The sequence below is a fragment of the Aspergillus neoniger genome (genome assembly GCF_003184625.1).
Source record: "Aspergillus neoniger CBS 115656 unplaced genomic scaffold BO87scaffold_5, whole genome shotgun sequence".
In the NCBI taxonomy this organism is placed as follows: Eukaryota; Fungi; Ascomycota; class Eurotiomycetes; order Eurotiales; family Aspergillaceae; genus Aspergillus; species Aspergillus neoniger.
In genome coordinates this window covers 90,059-102,871 of record NW_020291133.1, presented here as the reverse complement: position 1 = coordinate 102,871, position 12,813 = coordinate 90,059, and the positions used below count along the sequence as shown (strand labels likewise).

General features: G+C 50.6%; 5 protein-coding genes across 5 annotated transcripts; 2 read left to right on the top strand and 3 right to left on the bottom strand.

The window, feature by feature from the left end:
- Nucleotides 1-65: 65 nt before the first annotated feature.
- Nucleotides 66-1,990, bottom strand: BO87DRAFT_404056 (Zn(II)2Cys6 transcription factor domain-containing protein; the record flags this gene model as incomplete). Its single annotated transcript, XM_025625827.1, has 3 exons — nt 66-1,403; nt 1,473-1,834; nt 1,892-1,990. 3 exons carry the CDS (start codon nt 1,988-1,990, stop codon nt 86-88), a joined length of 1,779 nt encoding a protein of 592 aa, XP_025483125.1. The 3' UTR covers nt 66-85.
- Nucleotides 1,991-3,346: 1,356 nt separating this feature from the next.
- Nucleotides 3,347-4,468, bottom strand: BO87DRAFT_422521 (uncharacterized protein; the record flags this gene model as incomplete). The annotated part of the gene is made up of 5 exons (XM_025627121.1): nt 3,347-3,612; nt 3,699-3,772; nt 3,841-4,214; nt 4,273-4,340; nt 4,393-4,468. 5 exons carry the CDS (start codon nt 4,466-4,468, stop codon nt 3,347-3,349), a joined length of 858 nt encoding a protein of 285 aa, XP_025483124.1.
- A 465-nt stretch (nt 4,469-4,933) lies between these two features.
- BO87DRAFT_351504 (MDR family MFS transporter) lies at nt 4,934-7,429 on the top strand. The gene is made up of 8 exons (XM_025621136.1): nt 4,934-5,126; nt 5,206-5,220; nt 5,281-5,476; nt 5,566-5,785; nt 5,863-6,216; nt 6,268-6,383; nt 6,461-6,718; nt 6,974-7,429. Exons 1-8 carry the CDS (start codon nt 4,983-4,985, stop codon nt 7,378-7,380), a joined length of 1,710 nt encoding a protein of 569 aa, XP_025483123.1. The 5' UTR covers nt 4,934-4,982; the 3' UTR covers nt 7,381-7,429.
- A 773-nt stretch (nt 7,430-8,202) lies between these two features.
- BO87DRAFT_351503 (cytochrome P450) lies at nt 8,203-9,747 on the bottom strand (the record flags this gene model as incomplete). The annotated part of the gene is made up of 2 exons (XM_025621135.1): nt 8,203-8,639; nt 8,700-9,747. 2 exons carry the CDS (start codon nt 9,745-9,747, stop codon nt 8,203-8,205), a joined length of 1,485 nt encoding a protein of 494 aa, XP_025483122.1.
- A 482-nt stretch (nt 9,748-10,229) lies between these two features.
- BO87DRAFT_327189 (cytochrome P450) lies at nt 10,230-12,320 on the top strand. Its single transcript, XM_025620174.1, has 3 exons — nt 10,230-10,326; nt 10,404-11,552; nt 11,657-12,320. The coding sequence occupies exons 1-3, from the start codon at nt 10,279-10,281 to the stop codon at nt 12,011-12,013; spliced, it is 1,554 nt and encodes a 517-aa protein (XP_025483121.1). The 5' UTR covers nt 10,230-10,278; the 3' UTR covers nt 12,014-12,320.
- Nucleotides 12,321-12,813: the final 493 nt, after the last annotated feature.

Sequence of the window (12,813 nt, the reverse complement as noted above, 5' to 3'; positions counted from 1 at the left end):
CGGGAAGTACGCAGGGTGGGTCCACTCTCCCCGCGTAACGGTGTTACCGCGTATAATTTGACCCGATTGGGGTTAGCTCCCTTGCTCAAGGGAGAAGAATCTTGTTCATCCACGCGGTGTGATCCGGATTATGTCCGCATATCACCATCTCTATTGGATGGTTGAGGTCGAGGAGTTTCACTTTCGGGATATCCTCTGGCACGGCGGGCATCACGAGGGTCACAGTTTGCCCTCGGGACCAATAGTCCGCCACCAGAGAGATGATCCGCTTCGCGAGGTGAGTGGGATAGTGCGAGTGCTCGAAGCCTCGAGTCTTCCTCTCAATGTTCGGCCAGGCAACGTCCAGAATAAAGTGAAACAAGCTATCAGACCGCCAGAGAACGACCAATTGGAGGAAACTTTCGGTCAGACTAAAGGTGTAGACATCGGCCGTACCTACTGCAGCAAAATCTAAGGTGCTCACAATGTGGCAAAAGTTCTGTGCCAGACGAGGAAGCGCAGTCGCGGCAGAGTGCTGCTCCAACGCAAAGTCAGGTGCATACACTGCGTAGGCTTCCTCAAAGATCATCTCGCAAAGTATCTCATACAGGGTGTTCATCGCATCTTGATGAGTTGCAAGGCTCCACTCTCCTGGAGACACAATATCACGATGGTTGTCTGCCTGGCGACTGACAGGCGATCGTTCCGTGTGCCGGAGAGATTTCCACACAGATAACCGTTCCTTTTGCACCTGCAACAGCCCCAGTAGGTGCGAGCCACGCACAAAGCCTTTCTGGGCCTCGGAAAGCTCTTCGTGGACAAAGGGTCTGCCTAACATCTGGGTCAGGAGACCGTGAGCGAGACCACCTACCTCTCTTGATGACTCGGGAATCCGGTAATGGTAGGCAACGCAACGGAACACTACTACTCGCGAGCGGATCTCCATAGTTTTGATAAGAATGTCGTAGATCAGGTCATCCATGCTCATCCCCAAGACGGTGCTAAGATACAATTGGTCCGTGGCGTCTGGAAAACAGTTTGGACCGAAGGAACTTCTGCCCTCTCCCTCCAGAAGCAATGATGGTGGCTTAGATAGACGATGAGAAACACATAAGCGATGCCACATTTGCAGGGCCCCCACGCCCCCCGCGGACCGCATAATATACTCCCTATTCCGAGAGACAAATTCAACAGTATCCCACACTGCCGACCGAAAGCGTTGGTGGTTGGTCGACGCGTGATCGTAGTATGCAAGAAGAATTTGCGCTACAAGAATAGCAGCGGCGTCGTCCGACACCTCTTTCATATCCGCCACGCGACAGAGTCGTAACGCGCGATCATGATAGTCCCGTGCTTTGGCGTGATGCAATTCATTGACCAGTGGACTGAACCAGGCCTGACGATGGCTTCCCACGAGGATACGGCTCTGTACTTGTGCATCCAACATTGAGAGATTGGATGCGGAGATGCACAAGGCAGCAGCTCAGAGGTACGGGGAATGGAAGGTTGCGTTTGCAAATGGCCAAGTGGATGCAGGAAGAAGATTGCGTACATGCCTCTGGAAATGGGCTAGATAGCATGTCTCAAGATTATCACCGCCGTCCAGAGACCTAGGGATCCTGGCTCGCGTGAGGTGGTGGGAGATGCATGACCTCGGCAGATGGCGGAGCTCTACGGCCACCTTACTCGGCGCAGAACTCAAAGCAAGAGGGGCTGACGGGGAATCTTCCGCCACAATAATCGGCTGTCGCTGCAATTTCGTCGGAGTGATGTTATGGAAGCTGTAGTCGACGCCATAGATACATTCTAAGGATAGCCGGGCGCAAGCCCGGCAACGCGGCCTTGATTCATCGCACTATCGGGGTGGTGAGCAGGATCACTCCGATTACTTATACTCCTGGGGACAACTGACCTTTTTGCCTCGCCGTCGACAAGGCTTGCAGCCAGAATGTTTCCTCGTGATTCGTGGCCGATTGCCCGCGCCCTCCATACCCTGATCACGTAAAGGCATATGTGGATATGAATTGCGATCGGAGGTTATTCAGGGAAGAATCAAGTGTTTGCTCCGAGCCGGTTTCGGAGAGAGATATAATTACGCCCGTTACCAGTCTCATACAATTATTACACCCACCAACTTCGTCGATTGCCATCCACAGCGACCGCATCTCACTCCTCCTCCCGAATTAAATTAACAAACTCAAATCAGAGACTTAATAATAATGAATCCGGAGCATCATGTTTTCTTCATAGAAAAGATCCCATTGGTTGCACTAGCTCACGTAAGGTTATTGATTGAGAAGGAGTAAAGGGTAAGTAGTAAGTAGTACACTTGCAATTTGCAATATATATTCCTGCCAAGTTACTACAGTTGGTACTAGCTATCATACTACTAAGTACCGTTCTATAGAGATGAAGTACTACTGAGGAAGAAAATGTACTTGCCTTCCCCATAATATATCAGGAGCAACATAGTACTAAACTCTGCATATTGCTACCCAATTGATCAATCTCCGTGGTTGCTACGCTTTTGGGCAACGCTCTTGAGGTTGAACACTAGGTAGTTGCGCATGGTAACGTCAATTATGCCGAACTTATCCCCCGATGGAAGTATCCTTCTACCTACCCTCCGCCTACCCCAGTAAGTAAGAGGTGTTTCTAATATCTACAGATGTCATACCGCCTTCCTAGAAGAGACATAATTTCTTTTTGCCTGAGGCATAAAGTGACTGTCTAATGTGAACAATTTATGCCCCAGGCTGCAGCGTGGATCAAGATAGCAGGCAGTCAAGAGCAAGTCTTATCTTCTACTTACCTTCTATTGTAGGCAGCAGGATGTGGCATGAGCAAAGCCTGGTGAGATAGTAGTCTGGCCAGCGTCACAGCGGCTGTTTCTATTTAGATCAGTCTATGTATGCCGCATGACAGGAATTTTGCGTCGACATCCTCAAGTGTGACATGTATAGCTACTCTGGTCTCGGTGATGGGTTCATATCGTTTATCTTGTTCATGCTCTCTCTGTGTTCGTTAATCTCTTCCGTGCCTAGCGGCAAAAAAAAAAAAAAAAAAAAAAGGGTAAGTATTGGTATACAGCGTAGTTAATGACGAAACTGAGCCACTAGGAATGAGTGCCTAACATGGCTAGTATTGGGGCTGTACAGAGGACGCTTCAAGCGGTCTACCATGCAGAAGTATGCTGCATACATCCGTGCTAAATCAAAACATTGAAGTCAGACTAAGACTGAAAAGGTAACTCGTCTTCTACTCGCAATCGGGGTCTGCTTTCCGTCTGACCCTTTCCGCGCTCACAAGCACCGGCCTCATAATCTCACAAGTAAAAACTTTAGTGCAACCTTGCCACCCGATGAGACTAGACCTCCTCTCCGGAGCGTTTTGTCAGCTCGGTAATGGACTCTGTCGACGCCCCGTTGGAGTAGTGCCTGTTATTCCTGCCAATGTTGATTGCGGACTCCTTCGAGCTATTGACGCTCCTGCTAGAGCGGAATAGGCTTGAGAGCTGATAGAAGCTGTCTAGTCGCACGTGGCGGAAGAAATACGGGATGGCTGGAAGGCAGGAGCAAATGGACGCGAGAAGAGGCTCCATAGCGTTGAAAATAAGAGCCGGGGCGATGGCATCTACAATAGGTCATACATATGTTAGATAAAGTTCCTGCGCAAGAGTTGGAAGAATTTGGGGGGTAACATGGGATTCAAAGGCTTACACAAATCCGATTTGTGGCTTGTGCCGGGTGCACCTTGAATGTAAGCTATCTTCAACAATGCCATCAGCGTGGCGCTACGTTACCAATCAGCCCGCGTTCCTCGAGTGTGTATGGTAAATTTAAACAGAAGGATATGACTTACATGAGTCCGATAAAAAACGATATGCTCACTGCCAGCTTTTTGCGGGCGGCAAGATGAAGATTCCAAATGATCCGCTGCGGGAGGCAAAACATCATCACGTCGTGAACGGCGTTGAGGATACTGGCGGAGTATTCGAGTTTCAAACTTGAGCTACAGTTTTCACTGAGACTCCACTGGCTCGAGAATGGTCGGCACTGACAACTGTAGGCGAAGATTAAGGCAATCGCCCAGAGAACCATCCAGCAAGCCAATATATAGATGCAGATATGGAAGCTGCGCGGAGCAGTAACGAAGATACGACCCAGAAGCGCCAGGATCGATAATTTTATGGTTGTAATGGACATTGTGTATGAGTACAAGTTGACTACTTCCCACTATGTTCCTGTCAGATGCAATAGGTCTGTGTTTGTCGACATTTCCGCTGATACCCACCTTCATCTGCATGATCGACTCATGGGTAGTCACGGTTATGCTATGCCGACCGATACCATTGGCGACCTCTGTGGTTGCGATCAGTACGCTAGTGAGTCGGTTGCAAGCGACTGTACTGACCTCCAAGAGTGGCACTTATGAACGGTATCAGAAATATGATGCCTGCGATAGACAGATAGTCGTCCAGACTAGGCATCGTCTTTGTTGTCGCCGGACGGCCAAACGAATCACCACCAGGATGATTGCGATGACATAAAAGGTGATAACAACACCATAGCAAGCAGGCTGTCGTGTCTCATTGATGTGAGCCTTCTCATAGGCGATCTCGATGGGGGAAAGAGTGGACATGATTATAATGTAAGAATAATACGAGATCTGGAAGGTGAATGAAAAAACACGAGTGCGGGCTCATCTAAATAGGTATGTCCTTCAGACTCTCGCCAGGAATTTGGCTAACTGGCCGAGCCTGAGCTGATGCATGTATATGCAGGTCGACCTAGTGCTCATTGGGGCCGGACGGAGTCTCCTTGTCGTAGGTCTAAAAGATTCTTTGTACCCGATCGACCCGTTCCGCACTGTCTAAGCCACAGATAGCCATCCTCAGTCATCAGACTTTTACAACCTCGCTCTGAAAACTTTTCATATGATCCCCACACATTGATCACTGGTTCTTACTGCTCTACATTTTTCTTTTTTGCATATCTTCCGCGATGGCCAGCATTGACATGTCCAGCGGTGACTGTTCCCCCTCCATCGAAAAGGAACCCCCAAAGGACAGCCTCGTGGCGACAGAGCGGATGTCCAAATATCAATTCATAGTCACCATACTAGCCCTCCTGCTTGCAATGCTTCTGGTAGGCATTCGGTTTTGTTTCTCTGAAAAATCACATTGCAGTTGGGATTCTGGACTAACGATTGTATGATCACACTAAGACTGCCTTGGATCTGGTACGTCGAGATTATTGTCTTTCTACTTGAATCCAGTTTCTGTTAATATCCTGCCCACAGACAATTATCTCCACGGCCGTCCCACGAATTACACATGATTTCCATAGCCTCAACGACGTAGGCTGGTATGGCTCGGCTTTCTTCCTCACAATGTGTTGCTTCCAAACATTCTGGGGCAAGCTGTATCGATACTGTCCCATAAAGTACATTTTCATTACGGCAATCTTGAGCTTCGAGTTGGGAATACTTGGGTGTGGTATGTCTGTGTCTCTCTCCTGAATCTCTTGGCTTTTTTTTTTTTTTTTTTCTCTCTCTCTTGGGACGAAGATTCTAAGCCAGTACCAGCGGTGTCCAAGAACAGTGCCGGGTTCATTGCTGGCCGTGCAGTCGCGGGCTTTGGTGGTGCTGGTGTGATATCGGGCACTTATATTATTATAGCCCACATTGTACAACCTGAAAAAGTTCCGGTTTTCTACGGTCTGAATGGCATCATTTTCACAATCGCAAGTGTTGCCGGACCCTTGATTGGAGGGGCCTTCACGTCCACCGTGACTTGGCGATGGTGGTGAGTAGTAATGGCTTCTCTAGGCCTTGCAGACACTCTCCAAGAACTAATATTGCAATCTTTCCTGTTTCATCTAGTTTCTACATCAATCTTCCTCTTGGGGGTGTAGCGGTTGCCGCACTTTTACTGAGTTTACGCCTCCCTCAAAGCCACCGACCGGCTCCTACACCGGTGCTGGAAATTCTTCTCAAGTTGGATCTCCCAGGCTGTTTCGTCATGACTGGTGCCCTTATATGCTATCTATTGGCGCTGGAATACGGAGGAATTACCAAGCCTTGGAATTCGTCACAGCCCATCGGCCTACTGGTCGGGTGGATCCTATTGACGCTACTTTTTGCGGCCGTGGAGTGGTTCCAGGGGGATGAAGCACTTGTTGCGTCGCGATACCTGCGTAACCGCGGCGTCTTGATGTGCTGCATCTTCGTATTCTTGTAGGTGAAGATTACTGGCAACTCAGTCATTAAGCTAACTGAGCATGGCAGCCTAAACGCGGCCAATTATATCCGCGTCTACTACTTGCCTCTCTACTTCCAGGCGATCAAGTATGCCTCGCCAGAACGCAGCGGAATTCTCCTACTGGCATATATAGTTCCCACATGTATGCTTTTCCCTTCTTCCGATATCTGTGCATCTCCAACCAGATCCTGACTGTTGCGCTTCGGTTTCGCTGTACAGCCGTTTTCACGATGCTGGCTGGCGGCGTCCTCAATAAGGTCGGATACTACCAACCTTTCCTCCTCGCGGGCGCCGGTATAGTGACCATCGGCTCTGGTTTGATCTACACCTTGGACATCAACACCCCTTCCGCCAAAATCATCGGTTATCAGATCTTGGCGGGGGCTGGAGATGGGATCTGCGTTCAAGTCCCTGTGACGGCTGTGCAAGCATTTGTGGACCAAAAAGAGCTAGCCACGGTGACTGCCCTCGTTTTGTGTAAGCATCTTCTCTTTCTTACTAGTGTGTTCATGATCCCGTCTGCTTCTATGGAGACACTGGAGACACGGCGATCACTTTCTGTTCCGTTATGCTTGCTTGCTTGTCCCTCCCCATCAATGTTACCCGCCTGTCATCCTTTAACCCCAACCCCTACGTTCCGACTCTACTCCCTGCTTTTCAAGCACCTTGCTTTTTTTTTTTTTCCTTTCTCTTCCTTTATGTCTCCTATTTTACTGACCATCACCCATGAAGTCTTTCAACTAGGCAGTGGCGTCATCGGGATCGCGGCGGGCGAAAGTATCTTTTCCAACCGGGTGATCCAGAAATTAGCCCAGTATGCGCCGGGGACATCGGCGACAGCAGTGTTGGAAGCTGGGGCGTCGGAGCTACAAAGCGCATTTGACGAGGCAGAATTGCAGGGGGTTCGTCGGGCGTATCTGGCCGGGATCCATGGTGCTTGGATTCTGACCCTGGCCCTCTGTGGGGCGGCAGTGGTGGCCGGTGTGTTGGCACCGCCGATCTCCATAGCTGGAAAGACCGGTGTCCGGCCTACTACGGATGGTGATGGCGATAGCAAACGCCGTCCCACTGATGAGATGGGCGAGGAAGAGCGTGGTGAGGTGGACGGGGCTGGGGTGTCTGATCGCAAAGCTGGCTGAGGAGTTCAGATCGTTGTTCGGCTAAGCAGGGGAGCCTTGAGTAACTGGCAAAGGCACATTTGCCCGGGGGGATGAGTACGGAATTTACTTACCTTGTAGGTAGCTATCAGCAGATTAAAAATGTGACGGTTGTTGCATGAACATGCAGACTATTCATGAGGCGTTGTTGCCATGGCTTTGTGGGAGTGGGGTGGTCGACGTTGTCGCTAGGGCGGAATGGTGGGCGTAGTGCCATCAATCCGATGTTGTTTGGGCGCTACGATGTAGAAGGCCGGGGCCAAGTCTCGGACTTTTGGGATGGAGAATTCCAAACAGTATGGCATATACTCCATGTCTCGCTAAGTGTGAGTCTGGTGGGGCTGCCTGAGAATCAAGCCTGGATTGGCGGCTCAGCCATCCGATTCCGTAACCGGAGAGACCAACCCAGGGATCTGCATTCCCACACCCATGTACTTTGTACAGGTTCTAGCACCCGATTCCGGTTGATCCTGCAAGCAGCAAACAGTTGGAAATTGGCACTAACGAACGCTAGTGGGCGTCTTGCGGGGCTGACGCAGGGACACTGCGGGATGAACCCTAAAGGTAACTAGATAACTCATCCCGCTCACCTGGCCCACTATACGGGCTGTTGAGGGGCCCGCAGGACACTGCCCCCTTGGATTATCCTACGGGCAATGCACAATCGCCATAGTCAACCGGGAAATAAATGATTAATTGACTTATACTTCTCCATTGAGTGAAGCAGCATCGGAAATGGCAAAACTAGGAGCGAGTGAAGACTCGGTAACTACTAGCCCCCTCCTCCAACCCACCTATCATGGCTCATGGCTCCCGCCTTCCTGCTACCCCTACGGGCTTACGCCGTCGGCGCAGCATCAGATTAGCACTATGACTAGGAAAGTTGAACTCGAATGGGTGGAGCCCCTTGGGCCGTCCCGGCTGCTCGAGCTTGAACTCGAACTCGGTCAACAGCGTGCCGAGGACCATTTTGATAATATTCGAAGCCATGAAGCGCCCGGGACACGAATTCTGCCCGTGCCCAAAATGCAAGCTGGTTGGACTGGTCGTTGCGAACTGATGACGGTAGGTCTCGCTGCGGTTCTGACGTAGCCTGTAGTAGCGCAGCCCGTCGAATCGTGTGGGATCCTCTACGCTGTCGTGCTGGATTGGGACGATAGGAAATTCGACGTGTGAGCCTGCCGGCAGGTGCAAGCCATCACTAAGCTCAATCTCATCGGTAAATTGACGCTTGTATCCCACTAAAGTAGTACATTGAAACGGTCAGCCTGAATTGCGGGAAGAGATGGGGTCATTCATACTGAGACTTGGGGGGTTCATGCGTTGAGATTCCTTCATGAAGCTGTCGAGCTTGCGCATACGCAGAAGGGTGGTCTTTTCCCATCCGCCATTAACTTCCAAGGCATCGAGAACTTCCTGGCGGAGCTCATCCTGATACTCTGGGTAGGCACAAAGGTCGTACAAGGTTTCCGTCAAAGCCATGGCGGTTGTGTGGTTGGAGGCTAGGGAAAGAGCAAGGACCATAGACGCCAGCCGCAGCGGTTCGGCATCTTTGCCCTTCGCAGCTTCAATGAGATACTGGAGCACGTCTGGAAATTTGGATTTACCCTTGCGTTGTATCTCATCACGGCGCTCCGCGTATATCTGCTTTCTGTAGCGGATGTATGGCAAAAGAATACGTTTTGCGCGCCAGAAACGCCACGAAATCTCCCACGAGCAGGGCAGCAACCAGGAGGCAAGCGTCTTAAACCCATAGGGCACCAGTCGGATGGAGATAGCAGTAATGAATATGTTATTGAGGTAGCCCTCGGCCGAGGCGACCCAGCGATTGTCATCTCGCAGCTCGCGGCCGCCGAAAATGCGAGCTGAGATGCGCCCAACGATACGGTGGAGGGTGTGGAATGCTGGAACGCTTGTCCATTCTTCCTCGCTGATGTTCGGAGGTAGCTCGTGTGCAAAGGCCGCATCTAGCTCCTTCCGCACCGTTGGTATTAAGATAGCCAACTGTGGGTTCATCTTCCACTTGAGCACATCGACGAACAGGCGTGTCGAATTCAGCACATCCAGATGTGTGTATTTGCTCTGCATATTGTCCAGGTTTGCCTTCATTGCATTTGCCCGATTCGGGGGCAGCTTGCGGATCTCCTCTAGGTACTTCTGTGGCAGGACGATGACATCGTTCCCAGTGAGCTTCCACGGCCTGTTCTTGTACTTCGTGTTACCCTCGTTCAAGATAGACTTGGCCGAAAAGAAAAATTGAAATCGAGCCAACCAAGCATACTTGAGTCCAACGAAAGGGGCACTGAAGGCGGCATTTCCAACCTTTGTGCGGAGCCAGTGTTGGATCATGAAGTATATGAGTGACAGACTGGCGATGGTAACGTAATACCGGAACGTCTGGTCGATCATTGGAAGCATTGACTGAATCATCTTGAACCGCAAAAGAGCAATTTGGAATGTCAAATCAAGGATGGGGTGATAACGATGAGGATCAAGAGAGTCGTTGAAGTGGTCAACGTAGGGCAAGCCGAAGGCTCTTATCGCTCATGGATTCGGAGGAGACCATGCGAGGCGCTTTCGGGACCGCGAAATTGGTAGTCTGTAGCTTTCTTTCCCGCCGCGCTAATAGTGACACTAAATTCTCACCCGCATGGAACAGCCACCTAACGGTGGGTGAACTGTACTATGGTATAGGATCATTTGTAATGCATGTCTGTGGAGACGACGGCGGAATTGAGTTTAGGTCACGGGCCTCTCTTTTGGGGGCGGCCTTTATTAAACAAACGGCACTTCTTCCCCTGCAGGCGCTGCCTCCTCTGTCGGTCCCAATTCCTATGACTTCTTACTATCTGGTGTCGTAGCTGAGTGCATGTTGAAACCATGGCAATCCCGTCGTCCATCACTGCCACCCTGATCACCCTTCTCCTCGTGAGTTCAGCCGTCCCAAGCCCCGCCGGGGGCCGAAACCACGAAGAGTGTCCCCTTCTCTGACCCACGCCTTCTAGCTTCCCATCCTCTTGGCCCTGAAGCGGCTTTACTTCCACCCGCTATCTCGGTACAATGGACCGCTTCTTTGGGCGTTAACCCGTGTGCCGTATATGCTGGCATTCCGGAATGGCAAGTTAGCACATAAAATAAAGTCTTTTCACGACGTTTATGGCGAGACCGTCCGCGTTGCCCCGAATGAGGTGTCCTTCATCAACCCCGACACTGTCAAAGACATCTATCAGCGCCGACCGAGCGGCGGCGGTTTCAAGTCACTTCCCAAAGATCCCATCCGCCAGGCACCTCCAAGGCCAGGGCAGCCCATTAGCATCCTCGATGCAGGCGATTCTGACCACACACGACTCCGCAAGGCCTATGCGGCCGCCTTCAGCAGCCAGGCCTTAAGCGCCCAGGAGCCGCTCGTTGCCAGCTACGTCGACAAGATGATCACCCAGATGCAGTCCCAGAGCGAACTAGCTACGAAGAAGGTTGATCTACAAGAGTGGATCAGCTTCTGCACCTTTGATATCGTCTGCAAATTAAGCTTCGGCGAAGATTTCGGCTGTTTGGACAATCAACGCTACCACGAATGGGTGGGCCAACTCGTCTACTCGCTCAAAGCCAAAGTCCAGCTAGCCTCCTGCCGCTTCTATCCCTGGTTGTTCAACTACCTCGTCAAGCGCCTACCCAAGTCTGCGGGTGTCCTCATGGCCCAGCATCAAGCCACAACCAAGGAAAAGGTGAAGCGTCGGTTACAGCAGCTGGAAAGCGATGCCAGTACGGGAGGCAATGATGCCGCAGGGGCTAATAGGCCGGATTTCCTAGCACATCTTGTGCAGCAGCAATCCCGCCGGGAAATCTCCGAAGGCGAGATGGTAGTGAACGCCGCAACCCTCATCGTTGCTGGGAGCCACACACTTCAAACCGCCATTACTGGAATTCTCTTTCACCTCCTTCGGAACCCAACAATAATGGATCGCGTGACAAGCGAGGTGCGCGGTGCATTTCTCTCTGTCGATCAGATAAATGTGTCCACCCTGCTCAGGCTGCCCATACTAGAAGCAGCGATCAAGGAAGGCATACGTCTCACCTCCCCCGTGCCCCTGGGGTTGACTCGACTGGTTCCCATTGGGGGCCATACCATCAACGGGGAATATTTCCCAGAGGGAGTAAGTCACTTTTGTCGACACTTTTCTCATTACTTGCCTGTCTGTTTTGGCCCAAAGCGGGGAAATGAGATAACATACTCATAGAAGCTAACGATGAATTACAGACGGTTGTCTCCTACATGCAATGGGCTGCCAATGTCTCCCCACAGAACTATACCGACCCTCAGGCCTTCCACCTTGAGCGCTGGCTCAACTCGCGCCCGCAGGCTTTATCTCCGCCAGATGACCCTTTTGAAAAGGACCGGCGACATGCTACGCAGCCGTTTCTACAAGGCCCGCGGGACTGTATTGGTCAGAATTTGGCCCGCATGGAGATCGTCCTCATTCTGGGCAAAATTCTGTATCACTTTGACGTGCAGCCAGAGGGGCCACTCGGACGCTGGGAGGATCAAGAGACATATGCTGTCTGGGTCAAGACTCCACTGCCAGTGAATTTGAGAACAAGAGAGGATATGAAATGAGTGTCCCTTTTCAAGAGGCATCCAATCGAACTTTGATGTATGTCGAGGCTGCGGCATTTCCTAGAGCAAAAATAACCACCTAAATGACGCTGATCATCTGTAGTCCCCGCACTTAGGTAGACTTGGTGGTGTGATAGGGATAGTCAAAACGCGCGTGAAATAATAGGTTGAGATGACTATGTTCTCATACAATTATGGGCAATGCTCATTACGGATTTGAGCACGTTGCATTTAAGCAACAACTACGATTGGTCCGTTGGCAGTAGCAACCGATTTGCAAATTATGACCTTATCAATAAGAACGGACACCGATACTGAGTAGCAGAGGAAACGTCCATCACTCAGCTACATCACTGGCTATTGGACAGACCAAACGTTAGATTTTCACGCTTTATCCAATAGATCATTGGAGGGGCAAGAGCAAATTGTGGGATGTGAGATATGGGTCTCAATATGTGTGTGACCAGATAGGGCCATTTGATCTTCAGTCCCTTGCGCGAAAATCGGATCATTGCAACCCAATGTTTCCTGATCGGGTATTATTACATCAGTAGTTACTGGAACCCGGGTCTTACGCGGCCAGCAGATTAGATGTAGTTACTATCATTTTCCTTCGGACCTAGTAATGCAACATCGGCCTGGAATGTTTATCAAAGTCACACTTATTAGCGCTAGTCTATAAACACATATAAACAGCAAGCGCAGCATGGCATTTATTGTACCATCACTCACTACCTTCCCTCAACTCTAGGTGTATTCTGCGATTCATATTTAAATGCCTCCTTCAAGCCAATTCCAGC

Bases quoted from the DNA above. Each gene is read 5' to 3' on its own strand.
- BO87DRAFT_351504 (XM_025621136.1), top strand. From the start codon at position 4,983: ATGGCCAGCATTGACATGTCCAGCGGTGACTGTTCCCCCTCCATCGAA. The intron at 6,217-6,267 runs GTAGGTGAAGAT...TGAGCATGGCAG, and splicing joins TGCTGCATCTTCGTATTCTT to CCTAAACGCGGCCAATTATA. The intron at 6,384-6,460 runs GTATGCTTTTCC...TTCGCTGTACAG, and splicing joins GGCATATATAGTTCCCACAT to CCGTTTTCACGATGCTGGCT.
- BO87DRAFT_327189 (XM_025620174.1), top strand. From the start codon at position 10,279: ATGGCAATCCCGTCGTCCATCACTGCCACCCTGATCACCCTTCTCCTC. The intron at 10,327-10,403 runs GTGAGTTCAGCC...CACGCCTTCTAG, and splicing joins CCCTGATCACCCTTCTCCTC to CTTCCCATCCTCTTGGCCCT. The intron at 11,553-11,656 runs GTAAGTCACTTT...GATGAATTACAG, and splicing joins GGGAATATTTCCCAGAGGGA to ACGGTTGTCTCCTACATGCA.